The 26,897-nt window shown below is 35.6% G+C and overlaps 1 protein-coding gene across 1 annotated transcript in view; it reads left to right on the top strand.

Annotated features, from left to right (window-relative positions):
* The first annotated feature begins 1,432 nt into the window (after positions 1-1,432).
* Positions 1,433-26,897, top strand: part of LOC134269819 (uncharacterized) — a 37,764-nt gene continuing 12,299 nt past the window's right edge. The window contains 16 exon segments of the mRNA XM_062752022.1: positions 1,433-1,605; positions 1,608-1,778; positions 1,964-2,112; positions 7,778-7,946; positions 8,150-8,241; positions 8,665-8,796; positions 9,242-9,363; positions 11,267-11,416; positions 11,794-11,995; positions 12,287-12,359; positions 13,010-13,081; positions 14,130-15,266; positions 16,695-18,966; positions 19,244-19,335; positions 22,505-24,254; positions 24,619-26,782. Coding sequence (XP_062608006.1) covers positions 1,485-1,605; positions 1,608-1,778; positions 1,964-2,112; positions 7,778-7,946; positions 8,150-8,241; positions 8,665-8,796; positions 9,242-9,363; positions 11,267-11,416; positions 11,794-11,995; positions 12,287-12,359; positions 13,010-13,081; positions 14,130-15,266; positions 16,695-18,966; positions 19,244-19,335; positions 22,505-24,254; positions 24,619-26,782 — 8,868 coding nt within the window. The 5' untranslated portion in view covers positions 1,433-1,484.

The raw sequence follows: 26,897 nt of genomic DNA, 5'->3' as shown, positions 1-26,897 counted from the left end.
ATCAAAATTCATTCAGTGGTATGAGAGGAGTTGTGGATAAGCTGGGCACCCCAAAGCGTAACAGACAGAAGGACGGACGGACGGACATACCGATTTCAAAATACCCTCCCACTTTTCAACGCGGGGGGTATAAAAATCAAAGTGCGTTAAAATTGTGATCAAGTTAATCATAACACACTTTCTAAGATAAAACTTTTTTTTTTTGAAATGCGTTAACATACATATTAATTAACACACTTTGAAACTAGAGGTAAATCTGTGAGCAATGAGCTCACTAAAGTAACCCCCCCCCTCTCTCCCCATATGGTTATTGATGGCTGTTTTGCTGTGGGAAACCCAAAATATATGTAGGATCAAAAAGTAAAATAGAAGGTGCACAATGGCAATATGTAATAAAGATTCATCGAAATTCATTCAAAGCGTAACAGACAGACAGACAGCTAGACGGACGTACAGACGGACGGACATACCGATTACAGTATACCCTTCCACTTTTCAAGCGGGGGGTATAAAAAAATAAATGGGTATGACTTGGTCATTATTCTTCGGTGTAACTTTTTTTTATAACCCCCGCTTGAAAAGCGGGAGGGTATATAGTAATCGTTAATTCTGTCCGATTTCGTCCTCTTTGTCCGTCCAATCCGTCCGTCTGTTACGCTTTGGGGTACTCGATCATCTCTTATCCGCAACTCCTTTCATACAACTGAATGAAATTTGATGAAACTTTCAGAGAATCTTTATTACATATTGCCATTGTGCACCTCCTATTTTACTTTTTTATGCGACACATATTAAAGGTTTCCCGTAGCAAAACATAACTGTTTTATACACATATGGGACATGTGGGAACTTTTTAGCCCATTGCTCACATTTACCTCTAGTTTTTATATAGATGATATCACATCCGGATCTAACATTTTAAATTTATATCTCTGAAATATGAAAGCCCTAGCACCATGCAACTACATGAATTCAAAAATTATGTGCATGCAAGTAATTAATGTTGGTAATTTTTGACAAAAGTGGATAAAACTCCAAAGTCAATTAAGATCAAGAGGTTAAATAATGTTGATGCCAAAGGAAGGCCTTACCACAAGGAATATACATATGTGAAATATTCATGAAAGCCATACACCTCAAACCAATGAAAAGTTATGGGCAAGGACAAGCTTTTTGCGAACAAACAATTATAAACAGACAAACGAACAAGGCAAAAACTAAATATCCCCGAATTTTCGATAACGGCTTGCTTTCGTAAAATCTAATTATTGCATAAAAATTTAAACGTTTAGTATAACAGAAAGTATCACCAGACTTTAAAATTAATATCAAATTGTTTCTACTGCTGCTCTGCTGTTAGAATGGACATTTATACGTACAAGTTGTTTAATAATGAATAATCGACCAATCAAATCCTTCGTTCTTCTTTCACGTGGTCTCATGTCAAAAAGAGAAAAAAGTCGATGCATGGTTGAGAAAATGATATGGCAAATCTCTTTGATAGACTGAAAGAAACATTCACGCTGCAAGCTTCTGACAATTCTAAGAATGCATCATCCAATATAAAGAAGGAACCAGAACCAGAAACCGATGTCACGCGAGAAAACGTGGAAGCTCCCAGGCCAGACGGGGCCTGGTTTCCGCGTACGCCGTCAACAAACAAGATGGCGGGAAGACTTCAGAGGTGAAAATCTGCTCATCAGCACGTAGCGACGATGCTTCAAAAATGAAGACTGATTCCCAGTTTATCATCCCCAAAAGGAAAAGAGATGAAAGTGGTAAATAAGGATTATTTTATTTATATAAATAAGGACATCAGGGGAATGAAGGAAAAATGTTTAGACTTTACTAAAATGAAAGTAGGCATTCAGTTTGTTTTGTTAAATTTTTAAATTGCAGTATATTATAAATATTTATAATTATATAAGGAACATTTTTCATAACATTCTGTTATTTTTTTCAGATATTTTGGTAGATTTGATGATCAATTCCCGTGAATTCCAGTATGAAATATTACCAGCAATTGTGAAGAGTTACAGAAACTCACAATCAGCAGAAAAATTTAAATACACCAAAGTACAAAGTGTGCACAACAGAGATCTACTCAAGTTGGTAATTATATGCATAACTGGTCAGTGGTTGGAAGAGCTTTTGCAATGGAATGTGTCCATCGTCGGTTCAAGTAGAGAAAAAAATTGAGCAATTTAATATTTTAAATGTAACTGTTATCAATAAGTACAAATCAGAGTAGCTAATCTCAGAAGAGACTTCTGGCTCAAGATTTAGCATAAAGGAGTGAAATGGATCACCATGGTATCGATTCACTGCAGTATTTTTTTTACTGGTTTGATACACGTTGCTAAATCACCACTTTCTGTTCAGCTCATTTTTCAGTCAGGATCATTATTCATTTAGGTTTAGTATAGATATAAACACATTACTAAGCAAAATTAAGTAATAAAAAAGTTTTTTTAAACACCCAATTTTACGTTGACGCCCCCAAAATCTACCTGACTCAAGATCAATTATTTACCGCCTGTCAGTCATTTAAAAAAAAAAAACAATAGCTTCTGATTTCACTGACAGGCCAGCTATCTGTGCTAGCTGATAATCTGAGTTTGTGTGTTTTGAAGACAATTGCCTGGTCATGCATCAAACACTTTCATGTACCCACCTTGTATACACAGCTGATACATGCGGGTTACAAAAACCAGTAAAGATTTTATTTCAAAAAATAATTTAGAGTAGATAATCAAAACACTGATTTCATAAAATATTTATTTTTAATCCTCACAACTGTTTGGTACTTGTAAGTGACATGTCGTCCGAGATATCTCTAGAAATATTTAGGTCGTCCACAGAAATTCTATTTACCGCAATTGGAAGTCCACCGATTAAAATAAAAAAAAAATAGAACAATAACATGTATATATAAATAAGTAAAAATATTCAACAGTAGTGGCATGGTTTACAAAAGATGTTTTATTTTTGTATAATGGATTCAATCTACAGTGCTCCAAGTTGCGAAAAATGGTACGCATTTGCGACCAAAAAATTGATTTTGCGACTAAAAATGAAAACACACTCGCATTTTCGCGACAGAAAATTTGGGCTGGAAATGTCCATTTTTAAGATCGGGATCGAGATTTCATTTGTAAAGATTCTCTATCAAGAAAATGTTTGATGACATATACTGAAATACACTTTACAAAGCGTCACATGGACTTGGATCACGTAATGTTATGGCAGCATGCTGTACAAAGTTTGATAGAACCAGAGACGTGTATAAATAATGTTCCTGATAGAATGACATCCAAGCTTCGAAAACTTTCTAAGATCTGACCTTGTTATTGAAGTATTTGGTCAATTGCTTGCATATCACAATGAATCATGCTAATAAAGAGTGTTTTGGCGGCATTTATAATGACTGTGTAGTAGGTTAGGTACGTAGTAGTAAGTAAACATGACAAACACTGAAACAGCAGGCAAAGTCCTGTCTCAACAGCTGTCAAGCTTGTATTTTCATTTGATAAAATGTTATTTCTGTAATCAGATTACTTGTGTTCTTCTGTACAACCATAAGGGTACATGTATTCAATAAAAATATTTCATTCAACCTAGCAAATTTTTATAGTAACAGTAATAAGTAATCTTTGACATAATAAAGACATAATACATATTCCTTATTTAAATCATCAAGTTTTATTCACAGAATGTATTTTTTTTATGGCAAGTGAAATATTTGATTATGGCGACCAAAAAAAATTTTTAGGTTGCCATTTTGCGACCTAAGAGCAAGTGTGACTTGGAGCACTGATCTACACGATGTTGTTAACAGAGATCTGGACGTCTCTGGTTGTAAAGAAATGTCAGAATTATATTGCTCGAATCTCCTCTATCGTCTGTCAATATTCGTAATGAAAAGGTGAAGATAACGAACATAGATTGACCCTAAAAATAAATCTTTCAAATAATAAAAGTTTGTATACACACAAACACTCGGAAATATTGAATAATATCCACAACATTGTTGACCAGAAAATTCAAAAAAATCTGATGATTGCGGTAAATTTTCACGCGACGGATGAATGGAATTTTTTTTATTTCAACATATATACACTTTTCTTTAATCATGGTGGTTTATTTTACTGAAGATTAAAAAAAAATGTATTATGTAGAATTGGTTGCTTTCTAGTATTTACACAATCTTATAATAAAACTATATTTCTTTATAATTTTATCCTTCAAAAGATTACGAAGAATGCATTTAGTTTACAAATGAATTTTATATTGAAATAATTTAATTATATTAAGGAGTTTCACTAAAAATTAGACACGAAACGTAATGTTGACCTTGATTTCCAAACAGAGACTTGCTGTGTAATGCTACGTATACACAGATTTTTGACATCTTGAGTATTGGGTCTCTAGGTAAATAACACCACTGTTACATAGACCACTCCCCCACCTCAGGTAACCGTACGGTAAAAAAAAATGGGTCTTTAAGGACTATATAGCTTGCAAAATAATCTGTAACATTCAAATCTTTCGTAAATGAAGTGACTAAATTAAGTAAAAAAAAAAAAAAAAAACCATAAAACAATTTATCAAAGACATCTTATAGGAAATAAATGTTAAAAATAAAATTGTATGGTACATGTTGTGCCATGAAGGAGGAGCGTGGTTTCATCCTATTAGCATTCCATAGCATTTGTACCATTTTTTGTGACCTTTTAGGGGACTTTGGGTATATCCATTACAATTTTTAAACAAGATGTATTTTTATACCCCCCCGCTTGAAAAGTGGGAGGGTATATAGTAATCGAGATTTCCGTCCATCTGTCTGTTATGCTTTATCTCTTATCTGCAATTCCTCTTATACTACCAAGTGATATTTAATGAAACTTTCACAGAATCTTTATAACATATTGCCATTGTGCACCTCCTATTTTACTTTTTTATGCGACACATATTTTAGGTTTCCCATAGCAAAACATGGACATTGCCATTATATGTTTACCTATGACGTCACATATAGAAGCTTCTGGATAACATTTGATAGGACGAGTTATTCCTCTTTACACATTACCGTAAAACAATATATAGCAACACATGGACATTATATGGGAGGCGGGGGTATCATTTAGTGAGCTTATTGCTCACAGTATTGCTCAGAGACCAGAAGAGCTTATGCGATAGTAATGTCTGTCTGTTTGTCCGTCTGTCTGTAAACAATTTTTATACGCCCGTCTTAAGACGGGACGTATTATGTTATAGGCTTCGTGTCCGTCCGTCCGTCCGTCCGTCCGTCTGTCCATTCCTGTCCGGCTCATAACTTCAATACTAATAGGCCTAGGATTATCAAACTTTGTCAACTGATACTTCTTGGGTAGACGGTGTGTCGGGCACAAAAAGTAAGTCGCTCTGACCTTTAATTAAGATGCTATGGCCAAATATGGAAAAATCCTGTCCGGCTCATAACTAGTAAACTATTAGACCTAGAACTATCAAACTTGGCAAATGTATACATCTTGGGTAGAAGGTGTGTCGCGACCTATTTCAAGGTCACTGTGACCTTTAATTTAAGTGAAATTTGTTAAAAAACTAAGTCTTGTAAATTTTGAATTTCATAATCCTAAAAAATGCAAAATTTTAGTTGTATCCTTATTAAAGAAGTGTTAAATCAAGAAAATACTTATTTTTTTCAGCATTTACTTGACAGCAATCTATAACAGATATTTTGTATGTTAGAGAAATTCCATGTCTCCCATGAGTGTAATTATCAAGCACTGGTCAAGAGTTTTGATAACAGAAAATTGCATGTCAAATTAGAGAGAAATTAATGAGTTAGTGTGAGGAGCAAACTGGAGAGCATCGGTGTAATCTATATCCCTTTGGGAATTGGGCAGATGGGTAAGCCTGTTGGATTAAAAATAGCTCTTGTTGGCTAGCCTAAGTTTTAAAATGATTTTGATGAAAAGTAATTAACACTAATTTGATACATGTATTGCATTATAAACTAATCTAATATTTTATAATATTATTAATTTAAAAAACTAATTTCATAGGGGTGGAATCAGCATGTCCATTTTCCATAGAAATTGCATATTAAAACCTTTCTGACATTACATGTTAAAAAAAAAATCATTGAGTATTTTATATGTTTTAAAAATATTTTATGGTAGATAGTGCAGATTCATTCATCTATATTAATGAGTAGACAAGCATCCAGTCAAAGATTAATTAATGAGTTCAATTTAGGAAGGCTAGCTAGCATCTTCTTATATCTGTATCCTTTGAGAATTAGACAGAAGAACTGCTGGTCAGTTTAAATAGCATATGTCATTTGATGGCCCAGCCTTTTTTTTTCAAAATTAATTTGGTTTAAATTAAGTTGTTAAGACTAATTTGATATTGTTTAATATGATGAGCATTTGACAAGGTCTAATACAACCAGTATAGATATATATCAATGATGTAATTTGTTATGATTAATGCCTACACCACAGGGGATATCGATGGATAAACAAATATTTTAAGGAATAGAAAAAATCATGAAAATTTTAGAATCAAGGTTTACATGATTTACTTGCACTCTAAACTGTTTAAGTTAATTGTAATTTTTGACGGGCGTATCATGCTGTGGCGTGGCACTTTATTCAAAATGCTACTCCTCCTACAGTTTTGGTCGGATTTCAATATAACTTGGCACACAAGTAGACTAAACTAAGATACATAATTCTGTGTATCGGTTTTTGATTTCGATGAACGGTGTTGCCGTGGTTACTAAAAATAGAAATTTCTGTGAAATTCTTTCAAAATGCTACTCCTCCTACAGTTTTAGTCTGATTTCAATATACCTTGGCACACAAGTAGACTACACTAAGATACATAATTCTTTGTATCGGTTTTTGATTTCGATGAACGGTGTTACTTTGGTTACTAAAAATAGAAATTTCTGTGAAATTCTTTTAAAATGCTACTCCTTCTACATTTTTAGTCTGATTTCAATATAACTTGGCACACAAGTATACTACACTAAGATACATAATTCTGTATACCGGTTTTTGATTTCGATGAACGGTGTTGCCGTGGTTACTAAAAATAGAAATTTCTGTGAAATTCTTTCAAAATGCTACTCCAAATACAATTTTAGTCTGATTATAATATAAATGTGGCATGCAAGTGGACTGCACTAAGAACATAAAGAGACTTAATCAAGGATCATTATTCTATTTATTGCTGTTGAAAAGTTTCAATTTCCAACTGCTTAAGTACTTTTCTCTTCCTTTGCTATAAGTACAAACCAGTAGAGATTCAGTCTCGACAGAGACTTCTGGTTCTACTTTCTAATGTTAATTATAAACTAAAAAAAATCTGTTTTGTAATACCGACTAAATAGCAGGTTTAGTTATTATATATCTAACTAAATTTTCACTAATTTTGAAGTAATGACTATTAGGAAAATTAACACATTCAATTAAAGGAAAAGGTACCTGTTTTGAATTGGGAATGGGGCTTTTGAATGCCCCTAGTTAGAGACAATCAAGAGCCCCATATGACACCCTTAACATATTAATTGAACAAGATGAAAGCAGTTGAAGATTCAACACAAATTTGCTTAACTTACTATTGTGTTGTTTTTGGTAAAATTGTGTACCATTGACTTCAAACAAACTTTTTTTTCTTAAGATAAATGTAAAATAATTGGATGTGTATTGCACACAACATTAATTTAGGGAAGAAAAAGATTCAAAATAGTGTTTATTGGTTGCAGTACTTGGAAAAACGCAAAGAGCTGAGGAACAGTGGGTATTCAGACAAGGAGTCCGGAGACTGCGTAGCCTTCTTATGTGTGGAAGATGAGGAGCTCATGTTCAAAATCTGTCGAGATGGGGTTCCCATAGGGAACTACCCAAGGTCCTGCCTGGGACATCCAGTGATGGGTAGGACTAAAATTAGGGCAGTTAACAATAACAATCTGCTTCATAAGTTTATACAATGTAAAAATGTCCTTCTACATGTATATGTGAATGTTCATTCTCTTACTAATAAGTATTTTTGAAAAATGGTATAGTCATATTTTAAACTTGATGAATGAGAGAGTTGTGGCATTGTAAATATTTATACCATTTAATTTCCATATCAGGGGTTCAGCTGTGTAAGCATGCAGACATAATCAAACCTGTACCCCTACAACCAAATGACACAGGATATCTTATTCTGTTCAAAATTATCAAGGTTAGTGCTACAATAATTGTAAATTTGATTCTTGGTGATTGTGAAGGGCATGGGGCATGCACCACCCCAAACAAACAGAATTAAATGTAGTGTTGTGTGTATCATAATTGTTCGTCATAATTTCATATTTTTCACGAAAAAAGCTCTGCAGGAAATATCGATGGCCCATTCATTTTTAATGTTTTTAACATGTAAAACCATAGTCTGATTGACTTTCAAGGTTTTCTAATGGCTGAATTCTTTTTGCCGTTTGCTTTTTACTTGTTAAATACATAATTGCATGGGAATTGGAAATAAAAGTTAGACTATTTACAGTTTCTGAATCAATATAAAAACCATCGTTGAACATTTAAGAAGTATAAAGTCAAGCTTTGCCATTAAATGTAATTTTAATTCGCAGTGTTCATTACTTGGTTATTACAGGGCAGAATCAAATCTGTATCTGAGTCCATAACTGAGAACCCCTTAGAGCCCACTCCACACTTTGATTGTCATGTTAGCAGTAATGTCCCTGACCCATCAGCATCCTGTCAGAGCTTGTTTGAATCCAGTCAGGTGAGCATTTCTTAATTGTAAACTAAAAAGAAGTTTTATTGCAAAAAAAGATAGTGAGTAATCCCAGGTGCATGGACTGAAAGACCTGGCCCCAAGACCATAAACAGAGAACAGACTGAAATCAAAATTTCAGACCAGTATAACTTTTGAAATAATTTTGATAATGATACAAAGTTTCAGGAAATGTTTAAATTTCAATGTTACAAAATTGCAAATTCAATGAAATATGTTAAATACAACTCAAGATATTAAAAATAAAAAAAGAATTGACTTTGTCTGTTCTTAGTTCATGGTCATGGGGCCAGGTAACTAATTTCTATTATAATGCTATTGCACTTTCTATTGTTTGAATGCTTAATTTCTTCCCAGAATAAACTTCTGTCGAGTGCTCCTTGCATTAGCCCTGTCCAGGGTTTGGAATTTTAACTGATATGATAAATTCTAGGTGTACATGTATGAGTATGGAGAGGAGGGGGTTGTACAGTACCCCAGAAATGTCTGTCCTGTGGCCGTGGTCAGTTTTGTGTATGAAAAAGATTCAAAGGACCCACGAACAAACAGTCCAAGGTAACTTATTGACGGAGTGAAAAGAAAGTCAGTCCATTTGTAGTGGTAGTAATCAACATACATGTTAACTCTCCCGATTTAGGCGGGAGTCTACCGCTTTTTCACTCCATCTCCCGCCTACCGATTTAATTCAGAAATCTACCGCTTTTCTACAAAAGCTGCGTCTCAAGTATTTTTGGTTCGCTTGGGTATCCATTTTTGAAGCCACTATCATAAAATCTCGCTAGATATCGCGTGATTTGACTCGGAATCATACAAACGCTTTTTTGTACATAGATTTCAAGCACGGATATGACAACGACAACAACATAAGACTACCAGTGATTACATTGGTTACGATAAATTAATCAACATCCCTGCCATGAAAAAGGAGATACAGCTTTTAAGAATTTGATGAAAACATTTGACATCGTCTTTAAAAGCACAGAAGCTCACAACTTTATCAATAAAGTCAATAGAAATCACTCGATTGACCAAACCATGTGGCACATCTCTACTTCCGTTTTCGATCATCGCGGGAAATCTGATTCATATAACGAAAGATACGAACTTGTTTTAGACTTAGATTAAACCATGCCATCATTTGTTATGTTTAAAAACTGAATGAACATTCAGAATTATTGCTTCTAGGCTATTTCAGCAAAGATCACTCTTCAAAAGGCTAAGTAAAGCAGCCAATCCAAGCAAAATGATGAGCATGAAAAATATTTGAATTTGTACAATTTATGTCAAACTTAAGGTCTTTCTGTCTTCTTCTTTGCTGTTGATATTTAAGATTAATTAGTGTAGGTACCTGATTTCATTTAAGGCTTATAATATACATGTATATACATGAAAGATATCGATAATCTAAGCGTTAAACAACACGCGCGCAATGCTACCGCTTTTGAGGTCTGAATCTCCCTCTTTTTCATCACAATAGCAGTCTACGCGAAAGTTTAAAATTTTTACAGGACAAAATGTCTGGTAAATATAAAATTTTTACCAGACCGAACAATTTCTTACCAGACCGACTTTTTTTTCCTTTAAATCCATACATCATTATAATACTGAGATTGAGAGGGTGGGTGGGATGGGGTTAATTCTCACCGTGAAATTTAACCTTAAATAAATTCAGAGTGAAATAGACAAGTTAAATATTTAAAATTTTCCTTTGTAAAAGGTATCTATTTATACAATTGCATGCATTTTTTTCTTAATATTTGACTAATACAACATTCAATGTATCAAAGATTTTCTTAAATTTAATATGCACTTTCAATTCATATTTATTTTTCCTTAAACAATTCATTATGGTTACTCAAGTTCAATGATCATTTGAAAATAATTTCCCAACCGAATCTACGTATGAGCTATCTAAATATTTTCCCAACCAAATCTACGTATGAGCTATCTAAAGATTTCTAATCCTTGACAGAGGAAATTCGAATTAGAATAAAAACGATCATGACAGGGTTGTAATACATAAAAATTAATCAGGTATTACTGCTAAATTGGTCAAATAAAGGATATTTGTGGGGAATTTGACCATGTGTACCTCTTAATTTAGATTTATTTGGCCTTATTTTTTATCGGACATTTGGTCCTGTATACTGAAATTTTTTACCGACCCGACCTAAATTTTACCGGTAAAAACCGACGGTCCGGTGACTTTCGCATAGACTGACAATAGGTTAACATGTATGTAATCAATGATATTTTAATAGAAATTTGTTAGTTATTGTAGATATATTCATGTCTAAAATATAATAATTTCCTCAAATACTTCATCATTTGAAGTTTTTACTAGAATACTTTTTATTTTAAATCAATTTTTACTTGGGATTGTTGGTTTCTTTTGTAACGTTTGACAAACCAGATTTCTTTTATTCAAGTTTAAGTTGTTGATCCTTTACATTTACAGAGTACATCAGTCCCTGTTTAGGGGAGGAGGATCCACTAGAGACGGGGAGCCGGAGTTTGTAGTCTGGTCCGGTAGTCTGACCATTAAGGGACTCTATGCCTGCAGTGTAGAAATGACATCAGCAGCAGCCTTTGTAAAACCAGCTGTCCTGTGAGTCATGTGTTTAATATATGATATAAATGATTTTTGCAACATCTGGCCCCAAGACCATAAACCTTGAAAAAGACTGAAGTCAAAATTTCAAAACATAAGACTTATTTAATTTTCAAATTGAAACAGATTTTTCTCATGTTTGAATTTTAGAAATTCTTTATAAATCTAGAAATTTTCATGCACATTTTTTAAGTAAATGTTAAAAGAGTTTTAAAATCAAAATTTTAACTTAAGTCTCTTCTTGGTTTATGGTCTTCAGGCCTGATGGTCTTTTGTTTTGATCTATGATAATCTTACCTGTATGATGTAGATATATGATAAAATACTAGACTGATCCCTGTATATTAACTTGCCTGTTTCTACTTTATTATCAGAGGGAGCCAAATTAACATCAGCTCTAAACTGGGTGTGAAGCAGGTTCAACAGAAGTACCTGAGAAATGTGAGCGGGATTAGGAAGAGCAGTGAGGGCTATTGGAATGGTTACTATGTCAACGCCTGTGAGCTCCGCCCACTGGCCCCTGAGGGACGGTCCCATTTTCAGAGAGTCATGAACTACCTGGGAAAGCATAATGCTGTAAGTACAGATGACATAGATCTTTTTCAGATATGTACATGTACTTGAGGAATGTATAATTGTATTCTAATTAATGTTAACTTTATTCAAATACGAACATTCAATCGTATCCCCATGCAGACATGGAAATTAAATCATTGCAGAGAATATTTTTCACTGTTGTAGACACTTAATTTAAAGATATTTTAACAAATTAAGTAGTTATGTAAAGAGGCTTTTTAAATAAAGTAAATACTTTTAATAAAACCTTTTCTGCCTTACAGAAGTTAATGTTTTGTGTATAATTGGTAGATTGCAGTTCAAAAGCTAGAGAAAGATGTGACTTTGTTGATGCTGACACAAAGTGAACTAACATACCAACTAGGTAAACAGGATAAATGTTTGTGGAAAAAATTATGTTTGATGTTTTTTGATCAGTGTTCTGAAGGTTTCATATTCATACTACTCATATTCGATATTTATGGTGAATATTTTAGCTCACCTCATTTTGACCTCAATGAAACGGAGGTGAGATTATCCTATCCCCCAGACATCTGCATCTTGGTTCAAGTTTTAGGAGCAAGTTCATTCCCAAATAATTATAAGCCCTTCCACGATCAAACTTGCATAAATGATACATCTAGGGATGCACACTAATAGGCTTGCTTTCAATGCTAGATTTCTGATGAGTGTTTAGAGAGAGTCCATAAGTAAGTACACACCTTATTAGGATCAAAATTGTATGGATGTTGCATCTATGAATGCATTCTAATAGAATTGCTTCAAGTGCTGGCTTTGACCTGCATTTACTAGATGAGTGAACAGGTTAAAGTTTTCAGAATAAGCCCATTTCCAAGATATAAAACTTTGCCTTATGTCTATTTAGATGAAGGGAAGCCTTGTAATTTCTAATTACCTTTGGTTTGAGAAAGGTAGTGGCTATTTAAGTTTATTAAACAATTGAAACTTTTTCCCTATTAGACATTGCTCTTATCTATTGCAACTTCATAAGAAGTTATGTTTTACTTGTTTCAGGATTGAGCCGCCCACATCAGTATCCTGTTTTGTTGTATTGCTTGTTTTTATCCAGAACATCTGCTAGAAAAAGTAAGTAAACAGAAACGCTACAAATAGTAACTTAATAACATACATGTATTCTTGAAAAGTTGACATATTCAAACTTTAGCACATTTACAGGGTATTGAGGGGTTAGCATAATCTTGAACTACTCTTGCATACATTCATGCAGTGTATTTATGAATGATTTACAGTATAAGCAGTATTTATGAATTGGCTGATTATTGCCTTAGTCAGAGCTGCTGAAATATTAAGTCTCCCTTTTAAAGGTACTTGGACACAGATTTGAAGTTATTATTTTCTCTATAATATTACAACTTATATATTTTAATAGCATTTCACACAAAAATTAATTAAAAATCTTATTTCGTTTAAAAGCTATTGAAATTTCAAATTTTTCGGCGGGTTTGATTGACATATCCTTGCACTCTCACAAATTTAATTTTATTCTTAATCCTTAGGAAAAGTGGCAATCTCGTTTTGTATAAATGAAAAATATTAATACTATAATCCAGAAAATTCAGAGTATTTACAAACACACAATCTATTGTCAGTCCGTGCAGTTGTGGTAAGCAGACTGTGACGATTGAACGCACCCGGTGAATTCTAAATATAAACAATAACAGAACTCGAGCCCTGTTTACAAAAACTGTGTACATAACACGAGTGTGCTCGATTTCCTAAACTCTGTACGCATCTCTTAGTTCGGAATGCCGATACTTGTGAAGGTGTTTTGCTGATTTCTACTCTGAATAAATTATTTTTCTTGATAAAAGTTTTAATATTTCTCATTAAAACACATCAAAATTGCCACTTTTCCTAAGGACTAAGAATAAAGTTAAAATTTGTGAAAGTGCAAGGATGTGTCAATCAAACCCGCCAAAAAATTTAAAGTTTTAATAACTTTTAAATGAAATAAGATTTTTAATTAATTTTTGTGTGAAATGCTATTAAAATATATAATTCGTGATATTATACACAAAAAATGAGAAAATATTAACTTCAAATCTGTGTCCAAGTACCTTTAAGTTCACATAAAGTATGTATGTATGTATGTATATGCTTATCTTTTTTTCAGGACTGTCTAATCCTGCTGGCAATGGTAAGGAAGCTGACAAGTACAACAGCAGCCCAGCTAAGCCACCACTACCCCCAATGTCTTCATCATTACCTCCATCAAGTCCGCGATCAGAAGATTCATCCAGGAACCACCAGTCCTCTTCCTCTCCATTCCTCCCTCCCTCTAGTCCTCAGCACTCCATTCCACCCTCTCCAATGATAGACTATCAGAGATCTCCTTGTTCCAATATTGTGTCTTGGCCTCAGAATCTTCCGTTTGGTAGTCCCAGAAATCCGTTAGTCCCACATTCCACTCCTCCTCAATCCCCGGCCAACTACCCTGGTGTACCCAACACCCCTCCCTACAGAATGCCACCATCCGCCCAAAAATCCCTCCCAGTAGCTCCAAATTCACCATTTCACGGTCCTTATAATGGACCTGAGTTCCGTGGAAGTTCACCACAAAGAAGGATAAGTAGAGAAGGTCAACATGGCTTCTCTTGTTCCCCAGAATCAAAATCATCAATGTCTTTCAATCCTACCAACACATTCCAAGGTGGACCAAACTTTGATGCACAATATCTGCTGAGACCAAACTTTTCACCCCTGTCCCCATACAAGCCTCCCCTTTCTCAAGGGGATCTAAGGTTCCAGGGCCCAATGCCCCAATTTAGAAACAATGCCAGTTTTGGAGGTCCTAGGTTTCCAGATCCAAATTGGAATTCCACTCAAGGCAATGCTTTTAGGGGAAGATTTGATCCAAACAGAAGTCCCAGAGTACCAGGACCAACATTTGAAATCAGTGGGGCATCTAATCCATTGTTTAATACTCCACCTCCTCTTCAAATGCATAATATATCAAATGATGTTTTCAATTCTCCAACTAAGCCTGCTTGGTCACAGAATGGTCCATATGGAGCCTCATCCTCAGACAGGGGTAATATGAATCAAAATGTTCAAACCACAATGCACAGAAGTGACCCCAGGCTAAGCAAAAACATGTCCCCTAAAGTAAATCCTGTTGCTCCAATGCCGAGAGGAAGTACGTCAGATACCCATGGGAGTCCCAGTCAAGGAATGATCAGTCCTGGTACTGTGGAGTTTCCATGTTCAAAAATGTCACCTATTTCATTTCCATCACCACAGCCAATACCAGGTATGAAACAGAGCAAATAAATTTCCTTCAGTCAAAAAAGCAATTTATGTATTCATGATTTTTAGCTCACCTGAGCCGAAGGCTCAAGTGAGCTTTTCTGATCAAAATTTGTCCGTCGTCTGTCGTTGGCGTTGTTGGCGTCGTCGTAAACTTTTCACATTTTCATCTTCTTCTCAAGAACCACTGGGCCAATTTCAACCAAACTTGGCACAAAGTATCCTTGGGTGAAGGGGATTCAAGATTGTACAAATGAAGGGCCACACCCTCTTCCAAGGGGAGATAATTATTTAGTGAAAAATTAATAGCATTTTTAAAAAATCTTCTTCTCAAGAACCACTGGGCCAGGAAAGATGAAACTCATGTGGAATCATCCTCAGGTAGTGTAGATTCAAATTTGTTCAATTCATGACCCCCGGGGCTAGGGCGGGGCCAAAATGGCCGACCAAAGTTTTACATAGGAATATATAGGAAAAATCTTTAAAAATCTTCTTCTTAAGAACCACTGGGCCAGGAAAGATGAAACTCATGTGGAATCATCCTCAGGTAGTGTAGATTCAAGTTTGTTCAAATCATGACCCCTGGGGCTAGGGCGGGGCCAAAATGGCCGACCAAAGTTTTACATAGGAATATATAGGAAAAATCTTTAAAAATCTTCTTCTTAAGAACCACTGGGTCAGGAAAGATGAAACTCATGTGGAATCATCCTCAGGTAGTGTGGATTCAAGTTTGTTCAAATCATGACCCCCGGGGCTAGGGCGGGGCCAAAATGGCCAACCAAAGTTTTACATAGGAAATATATAGGAAAAATCTTTTAAAAATATTCTTCTTAAGAATCATTGAGAAAGGAAATATGAAACTGTAGATGAAATTATCCTCAGGTAGTGTAGATTCAAGTTTGTTCAAACCGTGACCCCTGGGGCTAGGGTGGGGTCAAAATGGCTGACCAAAGTTTTACATAGGAATATATAGGAAAAACTTTAAAAATCTTCTTCTCAAGAACCTTTGGGCCAGGAAAGACGAAACTTATGTGGAATCATCCTCAGTTAGTGAAGATTCCATGACCTCTGGGGCTAGTTTTGGGCCCAAAATGGCTGACCAAAGTTATACATAAGGATATATAGGGAAACCTTTTAAGAACTTCTTTTCATGTACTTCAAAGCCATAATTAGTGATATTTTTCTATTTATATGGAATTTCCTCAGGTAATGTAGATTGTACATTGTTCAAAAACACCCAGGAGCAATTTTTTGATCTATATGTGCTTTTTCCTAGTAGATGTGCTCAGGTGAGCGATGTGGCCCTTGGGCCTCTTGTTAATTTTGGTAATTGTAGAATGATTAATTACTAATTCAAAAAGGAATTGGTAAATTTTGATGCATCACTGATTTGTGATTTGATCATTGTGGTTGATATATTGGTTTGTTTCAGTTTTAGCACCACCTGGGACACCACCACAAACAAAGGTACCCCAAGTACCTCCACCGCCTATTGTCCCGCTTCCAGAGCCCCCTATACCATCCAGAGTTACCACCGCCCCTGAATCTTTTGATGGTGGATTCCTCTTCAAACCACCAGCATCAAGTCTTTTGCAGCCTGATAAAGTCAAAAAGGTTTTTGAAGAGCAGAACATAGCTCTAGAAATCCAACAGCGAGCTAAAGATGCCATCAAGCGACATTTATTAGTGAAAAGTCGCATAGAAAGTAAGAAAACAAAAAGTTCAAAGGCAGGAAAGATGGAGGAGAAACAGATTGGGAAGAACTTGGAGAAAGAGGTGGCTGAATCTGCAGAAGACATGAAGCAGTTGTTAGAAAACAGTCTAGAATCCAAACATCCAGAAAAGAAAAAGGTGGAACAGGTTAAAAAGAAAGACAAAGGAAAACTTGATGTGAAAGAAAAGTACAAGTTAAAGGAAAAGGGACCTGGAGAAAAGCTTAAAGCAAAGGGAAAATATGAAATCAAGCAGAAGGACAAAGCAGCTTCAGTAGAACCAGGACCTAATCAGAAAATTCTAGAACCTGAAACTCCTACTACAGAATCTTTATTAAAACTGAAAATTTCGGAACCTGAGACCTTTAAATTGGACAGCTTGGAAGACATAGCTCGCATGAGGAAAATCACAGAGGAAGAGATCAAAAAAGAAAGTGAGAGGCAGGAGTCTATGGATGATATGGACTTAGATGAGGAACCACTGGAGAAAATTAATGGTAGGAATAGCAAGAACGGAGATCAAGCAGAGAAAATTAGTATAAAGAATAACAAAAACCCTGCAGAGAAGCCAGAGACCAAAGGTGAAGAGCCAATGGACAGCGTTTCTAAGAAGAGCAAGAAAAGACCCAAGGAGAGGGATGCAGTAGATGAAGTTAAAGACCCATCAGACACTGATGAACTTCTGTCAAAGAAAGCCAAAATTGATACAGCCAGTGACATGAAAGATTTCTTGAACTTATCTTTAGATGAAAATGATCCATCTTTACAGTCAACTCCTCTTAGGGTAGACTTACTGCCTAAAATGAGGCTAGAGAAGAAGAAAGTGGATGGGAAAACAGAGAAGGATAAAAAGACCAAAACTCAATATTATAACATCTGTGAAGAAATAAGTGGGATTGCAGGAGAGAATTTGAAAATTGGGAATGCTACTGAAGAGGTAAAGCCTACCATAAAAACAGAAATAAATGATTCTTCTTCTAATGCTGACAATGTCGTTCAGAAGTCCAACTCTTCTTCAAATGATGAAGGAAGTAGAACAAATCTCAAGTTGGAGGATGATCTACAAGGGTTGGCATCAGAGAAAAATACCGGTGCAATAGGCAAGGACCAGAAACCAAAGAGTTCAAGCAAATCAGATCCTGGAAAGGTGGAAGGAGAGACTTCTGATCAGTCTGGAAGGTGGGACAATCCACTGAAGAAGAAAAAGAGAACAGACAGTGAATCGGATGGAGAAAGAAAAATTGAAAACAAGAAAGGCAAGATCATAATTATAAAAGAGATTAGAATGATCCGAGTGAATTCTGATGGCAGCGAGATTAAGTCCCCTGAGAAAGAACCAGAGACCAAAGAAAAGCCCACTGAGATCCCTGAGAACCTGATACAAACTCCTGTAGTGGATGATCCAAAAATGGTGGATGTAAAGGGAGTGGATCCGAAAGTGGTGAAAATTAAGGTGGAGGAACCAGAGGAAAGAGAGCAAGATAGGAACGACAGAAAAGAGAAAGAAAGTGTGAAACAAAAAGAAAAAGATTACAGAAAGGAAGACAAGTGTAAGAGAAAGGAGTCAGAGGAAAGAAGAGAGGACAGTAAGAGGAAAGAAAAGAATGAAAGGAAAGAGAAATCGAGGGGAAGGGAAGGGGGCAAAGAGAAAGAAAAATCATCTGATTTGAAGAGCCGAAAAAAGGCTGAGGGGTCCAGAAAACACCTGGTTCTGTACAGTGACACTGAAAGTGAGAGTTCCCGTAGCCATTCATCATCAATGAGAAGCCGGCGATCAGAAACACCAAACTCAGATGATGGTAAGGACTCTGTTCCTCGTTACACTAGAATTTACCCAGACTTCAAACCAGGAAGATTAAAGCTCCCTAAGGCAGCCACCAGCAGTCAGAGTAGGACAGAGCCAGGGCGTAAGCCTGGAGACCAGAGACGAGGCAGTCTGTTCCACAGGTCCAAACATCAACAGGACAGCAAAGCATATCCACATAAGACTGGGTAAGTAGTGGATGAGATAATGGGGAATAGTTCAGAAAGTTATGTTTAGTATGAATCTGACCATTCATCATCATTCCTCATGCAGTAATGCTTTAATAATGCCAAACTAATATAGCAAAAATATATATTTTGATTTTTCATGGTGTGAAGTTTTAGTCTCATTTTATGCAGACTTGTTTATCAATTGTGCATATTGTATAACTGTGTGTCCAGTGCAGCAAATTAATGATCATGCTCGCTTAAAAGTGATTGGTTCCTTTGTCTTTACTAATATTAGAAGGGCAGGCATAAGCAAAATGACTGACATTCAGGTCAAGGGCAAAGTCAGATCTCTGGTCCAAAGTAGAAAAGATTTCAGGGCTCAGCAAGGTGGTATAATGTTGATCTACTAACATTGTTCATTACTGACCAGTTAGAGTTGATTCAGCTGTTGAAGTAATTGTTTGCTAATAGCAAAATGTTATATAGATAGTAATTAATCAATATTATTATCCTTCAGAATTATACAGTCAATCTGATTGGTTCAGAGCAGGTCACGTGCAGGGAGACAACTCGTGATGTCTCCCTCACGTGCAGGGTGACAACTGTTATCTCCCTTCAGATGACAATGAAATAGTGTAAGCAAGCATGCAGGGATACAACTGTGTTGTTGCCCTTTGAATGAAACTACAGTGATTTAAGAGAGATAACTCTTATTTATAAGTACAATTTTGAAATAAATGTGCGGGATCGGTAAACAATAAATTTTAACGATGACGTCAAAGTTGTCTGTTGACATATTTTGAAAGTATGGAATCGGAGCAGAGTAGAAGAAAACAAGAGGTTTGATTACCATTTTCTACTCTACGTAATTGATAATTGTATATTCTTCAGGATAATAAAACTATTATGGACTGTTTAGAAGGGAGACATCACCAATTATCAGGTCTGAGTGGGGTTGTCACCCTCAGGCGTAAGCGCCCTCAGGTGACAACCCTACTCAGACCTGATAATTGGTGATGTCTCCCTTCTAAACAGTCCATAATTGTATATTGTTTGTTACTAATTGGGTTAGATACTGCTTAGATAGCACCTAGATCAAATATATTTACTGAGCGACAGTTTTCATTTCCTTTTAGCTTCAAATCTGGAGAGAAAAAAATGAAATGTCAGTGTAATTTGACAAAATTTTGGATATACAGCAATTATTGAATTCAGATGAATTCAGAATTCTATGTATTATCTTTAACACAACAACTGCAATACATTACAATTTAATAAATGTATCATAAAAGAACGTGATAGAAGAAAAACTGAATCTAAATAAAAAGGTGTATGGTAGGGAATATAAAAACTTAAACATGGCTTTTGTGGTCAGTTAAGTCACTTAATACTTAGTGCTATCTGCTCCCTTGGGGCCATTCCGTTGACGTGTGATACCAGCAAGACCATCAAGGGTCAGGGAATTCTTGTTTAAATTTCTAAATTACACTACAGAAACGTAAGTAGATTATAGAAACAGATAAGAACAACTTGCCATGTTGCATGTTTAATACCGACATTTCATCTAATATGAAGGTCTTCATAGGTGGCAGGTTCAGACCATACATATACAGCAAAACTCGATTGGAACGAACACGGATATTGCGAATTCACTGATATAGCGAAATTATCTTGGATCCCCAGCTATATAAATTTAACGAATTCCTTATACTGATATAACGAATTATGGATATAGCAAAGTAATTTCACTGGTCCCGGTGTCTTCGTTGTAACTGACTTTTACTGTAACAATTCCGCAGATGAAGTTTATATTTTGAACAGATATTTTGTTTGCATACATGCTTATACATTTCAGTAATTAAACCTCAATTTATTTGCATGGAATTTTTAAAGTGCATGCAATTTTGACATCAACTGTTCATGATTTTTAGCTCTCTGGGTTAAGTCTAGAAGAGCTTAATGCAATAGTAAAGTGTCTGTCACCAATCCCCATCTGTGTCTCTGAGAACAGTTTTTCGAATTGAAAGTATTTTTTTGATGTTTTACAAAAATACACACATGTATTTTAGGAAAATAACATTAGACCCTAAATCTGCATGAATATTTTAGATGAGAAAAAGTAAATACAGCATATAACAGATGGTTTTCCTATTACAGCCTACTCCGGATATATTGAAATTCAGGGGACCATGCAAATTATTTCAATATATCCGTAATTCAATATAAGCGAAATCGTGAAGCCGCCATTTTTACAAGTTCAATCCCAATCTTAAATAAAGAAGAACAAACCCGAACAAATTAATTTGTCATCGTTTATCTATAACAGTGAATAGATACAAAGAATATGAGTCCTTGAAGGTTTGATTTTTTGTTTTATATCTGTTCATTGAAAAGACAATCTTTACCCCTCATTATTATTCCCCGATCGCATTTATTTACGTTTTGGAGAAAATTCAACGGACTTTAAAGGTTAGGTACTGCTGAACGCTGCTTGTATTTCATCGTAAGTGTACTCGGGTTAATTCTTTAATTATTATTTCGAATTTAGGCATATCAATAGCCATTAACGGTATTTCAAAATTATGTTTTTTTCCCTAGATCTGTGGGGGCTACTATATTACGTTTAGCTGTGTAGTCTCGATATGTCCGTGTTATACACGTGGACGCAAAGAATTAAACAGTGAAGAATTTTATTTCGTAAGAGCACGTAGTATAAAAACACATAAGGTAAAAACTTCATTATTCACACCTTTGTACATCAACTGGTTAATCAGGCATAATTAGTCACCAACCGTAACGACAGCCGCGAGGGATTACTTCAATATAACCGTTATGAAAACAACTCATTATTTCCTGTGGGGACCGATCAGTGGCTTCAATATAAGCGAAATTTCAATATATCCGATTTCAATATAACCGTTATTTTAATGCAGAGAATATGAGAGGCAAAAACGGGGGATTTATTTCTATTTCAAAATAAGCGGAATTTCAAAATAAGCGAGTTCAATATAAGTGGAGTAAGCTGTATGTATTTTGCCTCAGAGTTATTCCCCTTACCCGCCATCTTGTAGGGCTGGGTAATGAATTTTCCTGTTTGAGCAACCAATTTTAAACATGCATGCCAGAAATATACATAGAAAAATATTTTCAATCTTGAAATTATGAATGAGTCTTTTACAAACATTTATTCATAAGAAAAATAGAGTTATCTTTACCTCAGTACCCAGTATAACAAATTGAATTTGGTTGAATAATGAGGGGATCTGGGAATGTTGACCTACAATATATGGCGGCCAAGGGGAATAACTCTTGCTTAAAACACTGTAATGAGTGCCAAACTTCTATTAGTTTTAATCATCATTTACATAACAGAGTTAATCAAAGTTTGTCTTGTTTAAATTTTTATCAGATATGTTGGAATGTATGATACAATGTAAATGTATAAATGATTAGAGTTTAAAACATCAAATGCATTTCATTCCATAAATGTTTCTATTTTCAATTTCCCTTTGTTATCAATTTCACTTTATAAAATAAATTTCTTTATTTATTACAGCTATTATAGAAGGCATTATTACAAGCGCTAAGATACCACTGAAGAAAATACCCAAAATTCAGAAGAAGCCAACTACCAACTCTACCTCTTCACCAAAACATGAATCATTGCCATCAAATTCATCAGAGGATCAAGAGATAAGTGAAGAATTACACCTTAAAGGGACACAGACAGATAAGCAACAGGAAGATAGCAGAAAGAATGAGACACCTGCTACTGTTATACCTGGAGAAGAGGAGCTTTCAATGGAGATTGATAATGGAGAAATAATACCAAACACAGAGGTTAATTCATTTGAAGTGGGTAAAAAGGCCATGACACCTGAAATTAAAGATGGAGGTTGTTTGGATGATGGGAATTTAGAAGCACAACCAGATGTTTTAACAGAGATGTTACCATTAGAAAATACGGGGACTGTATTCTCTCAAACTCCCCAAGACAGCTTAACATGTGGAAATAATTCAACAACTTTATCACTAATAGAAGGTGTTACCGTATCCTCTGAAATTCCTGCAGAGTCTCAAGACATTTTATCAATAGAGGAAACTGAATCAGATTCCTTTAAAATTTCTAAGGAAAATGATCAAGCAGTCACTGGTGTATCTAATTTGTCAAACACTGTCGTGACCAGTGAACAAAGAGAAACAGCAGATTATTGTGAAGTTGACCTTGATCTCTCTTCTGTGAAGCTGGAGAAAGCACCACCTTTGTCAACTGAACTAGAGAAGGAGAAAGTGTTGCAGTCCCAAGACCTTAACGATGAAAAACTCTCGACAGTGCTTGAATCTAGTGATGAACAGTGCTCAACAGAGCTCAAGGATGAACAACACTCAACAGAGCTTGAATCAAAAGATGAACAATGCTCAACAGAGCTTGGGTCCATGGATGAACAAAGCTCAACAGAGCTTGGATTAAAAGATGAACAATCCTCAACAGAACTTGAATCAAAGGAAACAAACAGTCAACTGGGTTCAGATCACAAAACAGCAAATCTAGGAATCAAAAAAGCAGCTGTTAAGAAAAAGTTGACAAAGATGGATGCAGACTTGCATAATATAATGAACAGCTTCCTTTCAACACAGCATAGAAAACTTAAAGAGAAATCTGCTCACATCAAATCTGAAGACACTGCTGAAACACAGAAAGCATCAGGAGACATGGCACTAACAGAAATACCGGGACATGACGAAAATGTAAAAGAAAGCAGAACTGAAGAGGTACAGCAGCAACTAGAGGACCTGTTGGATCTAGAGAGCGGTCGTGGTGTGCCAACAGTAGAAGAAACACAGCACACAACATCTGAGCAAAATCATGCTCCAAGCAGCACAAGATCTTCTGGATCCTTGGAAAATCTTTCTTTAACACTAACAATGGATAAATCTTTCAGTCTTCAAAATTTAAAAAGCAGTGGTTCTACAAATGTCATAGGCTCTGCATGTACAACTTTAAATCCAGTTCACAGTTCACTACAGATAGATAAAATTAAAAATGAGGAGTGTGTATCCTCTCATTTTGCCCAGTCAAAAACATTCCATGCCATATTCAATGAAACTGTCCATCCTGATCTGGATGGAGATAATGGACAATGGAATGATGGGAGTGAAGAGGAGTTTGAACCCGATCCAGACAGGTTGGTACAAGGACTGCCGGATGACCAGGGTCTGAAGATTACAGTCACCAATGATGTACCAGTGTATTCAAAGTTCCAGTGGATTTCTAAAGAACAACTCATTAAGGACTGTATCCATGGGTAAGACACTCTTTAGAGTACATTTGACAAGAAATTCTTATTTTATAAATGTGTCAGGATATTAGGGTATGAGAATTTCTAAGAAAAAGAAAAAAAACACGAAATATATAAGGAATATGCAATGATTTAGTGAAGTATTCTGCATTACGATTTTAACTGATTCAGATAATAACTAGAACAATGAAGTAAACTTACAGGATTGAGTATGTTGTTCATTTTATAGTGAATAGTAATTCAGTATTTTTAACAATCACTTTATAAAAAAGAATTAAAGGTTTTTGTTTGCTATAAGACAGTAATAAACCCTTTTAGATGATTACATTACAATAGATACATGTGCTTATTGTGATAATTCTTTTGACAGAAAAGACCACTCCCCAATTAGTATGAAGGATGTTTACTTGATAAATGCCCTGAATTCTGTTGTACACAAGAGTCTACCACAGACGGGAAAGCATCAGAGGACTATTTCCTCCGGACAACAATCGGACGACAGCGATAAATCGGATCACAGAGGGGAAAATGGAGATATCTCACTTGACGAGGAGAACATATTAAATGACTTTCAGGAGGAATCGTTCAAGCTTGAGAAATCACCCAATACGTTTGAACACTCGGTCGAAAGACAGGAGAGGCCTGAGGATGATTCAGGAATTGTGAAATCAGGAATGGAGAGAATTTTAAACATGGTGAAGTGCCAGCTGGAGGACAGTAATGATGGAACCTCAGTCAGTTCTCTGTCGTCCTCCCAAACTTCATTTAAATCTCTGTCGGCTTCTCAAAACTCTCAAGACAAATTCGAAAAGGTCCTCTCTGATCAGCTGAATTCTATCTCAGAAGGACTAGACCTTCTAATGCAGTGTAATAGCAATTCTCTAAGTTTTATAACTCCTGATGAAGGAAAGGAATTGAATAATGTCATAGAGAACACTATGAAAACACTCAAAGCATCAATGCAGGAACAGAATACAGAATTTGAGAAGAAAGAATCTTCTGATTTTAAAACCTCTGAGACTGAAACAACCAAAAATGAATCCAGACTGCTGGAGAGGCAAGGTATAGAGAAGAATGAGCTTAAAATGGAATCAATTGGTTCAGGTACAGTTGAATTAAGGCCAAAAGGTGATTCCAGTGTTACTTTGTCTACAGAAGTTGGGGGTTCACATAGTAAAGACTGTACAGAGAAAGTGCATTTTGACAGTAATGCTGTAAGTGCCTCTTTAGAAGTGAGCACAAATCAACCAACTGATAAGACGGCATTCTGGTCCAAAATATTAGGATTTTCTTCCCAAGTAAATAAAAATCTTCCTACATTTTCAACACCTCCAAGAAAAGAAGAGAAACTGAATAAAGATTCTGAAGGGAATGAACCCAAAGAAAGTGTCATACTTATATCTGATTCTCCAGATCCCAACCAAATAGTGAGAAATGCTGAAAGTCCTGAAAAACTTGATGATAGCACTATAATGATAATGGGCTCCTCTCCCATTGATAAAGTAGTAAGGGAAAATGCCGAGTCAGAGTGTCCTGAAGAACTTGATGATAGCACTGTAATGATAATTGATTCCTCACCCGAGACCACTCAGAAAGGTGTGTTCAGTGGACACGAAGGCCTTAAAGATGGGATAAAAGAGAAAGACAATGAGAAAGTGTTGAGTTGTGTAGTGGGAGGGTTGTCCACTGAGGTATCAACAGAGTCACCAGCAAGGGCTGAAAATGAAAAGGAAGTCCCTAAAGTTCGTAAAGCTTTTATTTCACCTATAAGATTTCCAGATCAAATTGAAAATGCCAAGAACAAGGATTTCAAGAATGATGAGAGTACTACCCAAACCAGGAACACCATTGATGATAATAACAATCCTAAAACATCAAGCAAAATTCCAGAAATTAAGATAGAGCCTGCAAATGAGAATAACAAGAAGCTGGAACAAAAAGTAACGGTAAAAGTTGAAAAGATGCCCCTTCTGAATCTGGATCTGGCAGATACCATGGGACAACGTGACAAAACTCCACCTCTGAATGTTTCCATGCCAACAAAAAGAGTTTCACCTCAAGAAAAGACTTTGACTGTCATTATTCCTGAGAATAAGAAAAAGATTACAGCACAAAGACAGTCACCAACAGTATTGGTTAAGACAGAGGATAAAATTACTCCACAGCATTCCCCAGCATTAGGGAATAAAGAGGAGAAAACAAGAGGGGCTTCCCCCGTCACAGGGACAAGGACAGTGCACCTTAGAAGCACAGAGAAAAAGAATGTATTCTCTCCACAAACAAGGGAGGAGGAAAAGAAAGAAAAAAGTGCCTCTGGTACTGAAGTGAGTCAAGAGGGAGGCCAACCAGTTAAAGTAGAGAAAACTGCAGGAAGTGAGAAGACCCAACCAGGGAAGGAGGATATAGTAGTGGTCACAGTCAACAAGGAAAAGCCAAGGTCAAGCAAATCCAGGTCAAGGTCACCGGTTACAAGAGGAATTTCTTCAAGTTACAAACCTCCACCATCGTCTGCTAATGCTGAACCTCTGTCAAAGGTTAGATGAAGTTGAGGTGTTTAACAGTTTTCACTGGATTTTTACATCTCTCATGTATTAATATTTTATGTGCTAAGCTATAAGATATATATCAGTATACTAAATGTTAATTTGA

The sequence above is a fragment of the Saccostrea cucullata genome, unplaced genomic scaffold (assembly GCF_032062105.1).
Source record: "Saccostrea cucullata isolate Sc308-1 unplaced genomic scaffold, CSIRO_AGI_Scuc_v1 ctg1484, whole genome shotgun sequence".
Classification (NCBI taxonomy): Eukaryota; Metazoa; Mollusca; class Bivalvia; order Ostreida; family Ostreidae; genus Saccostrea; species Saccostrea cuccullata.
This window is presented reverse-complemented; position numbering and strand designations above follow the sequence as displayed.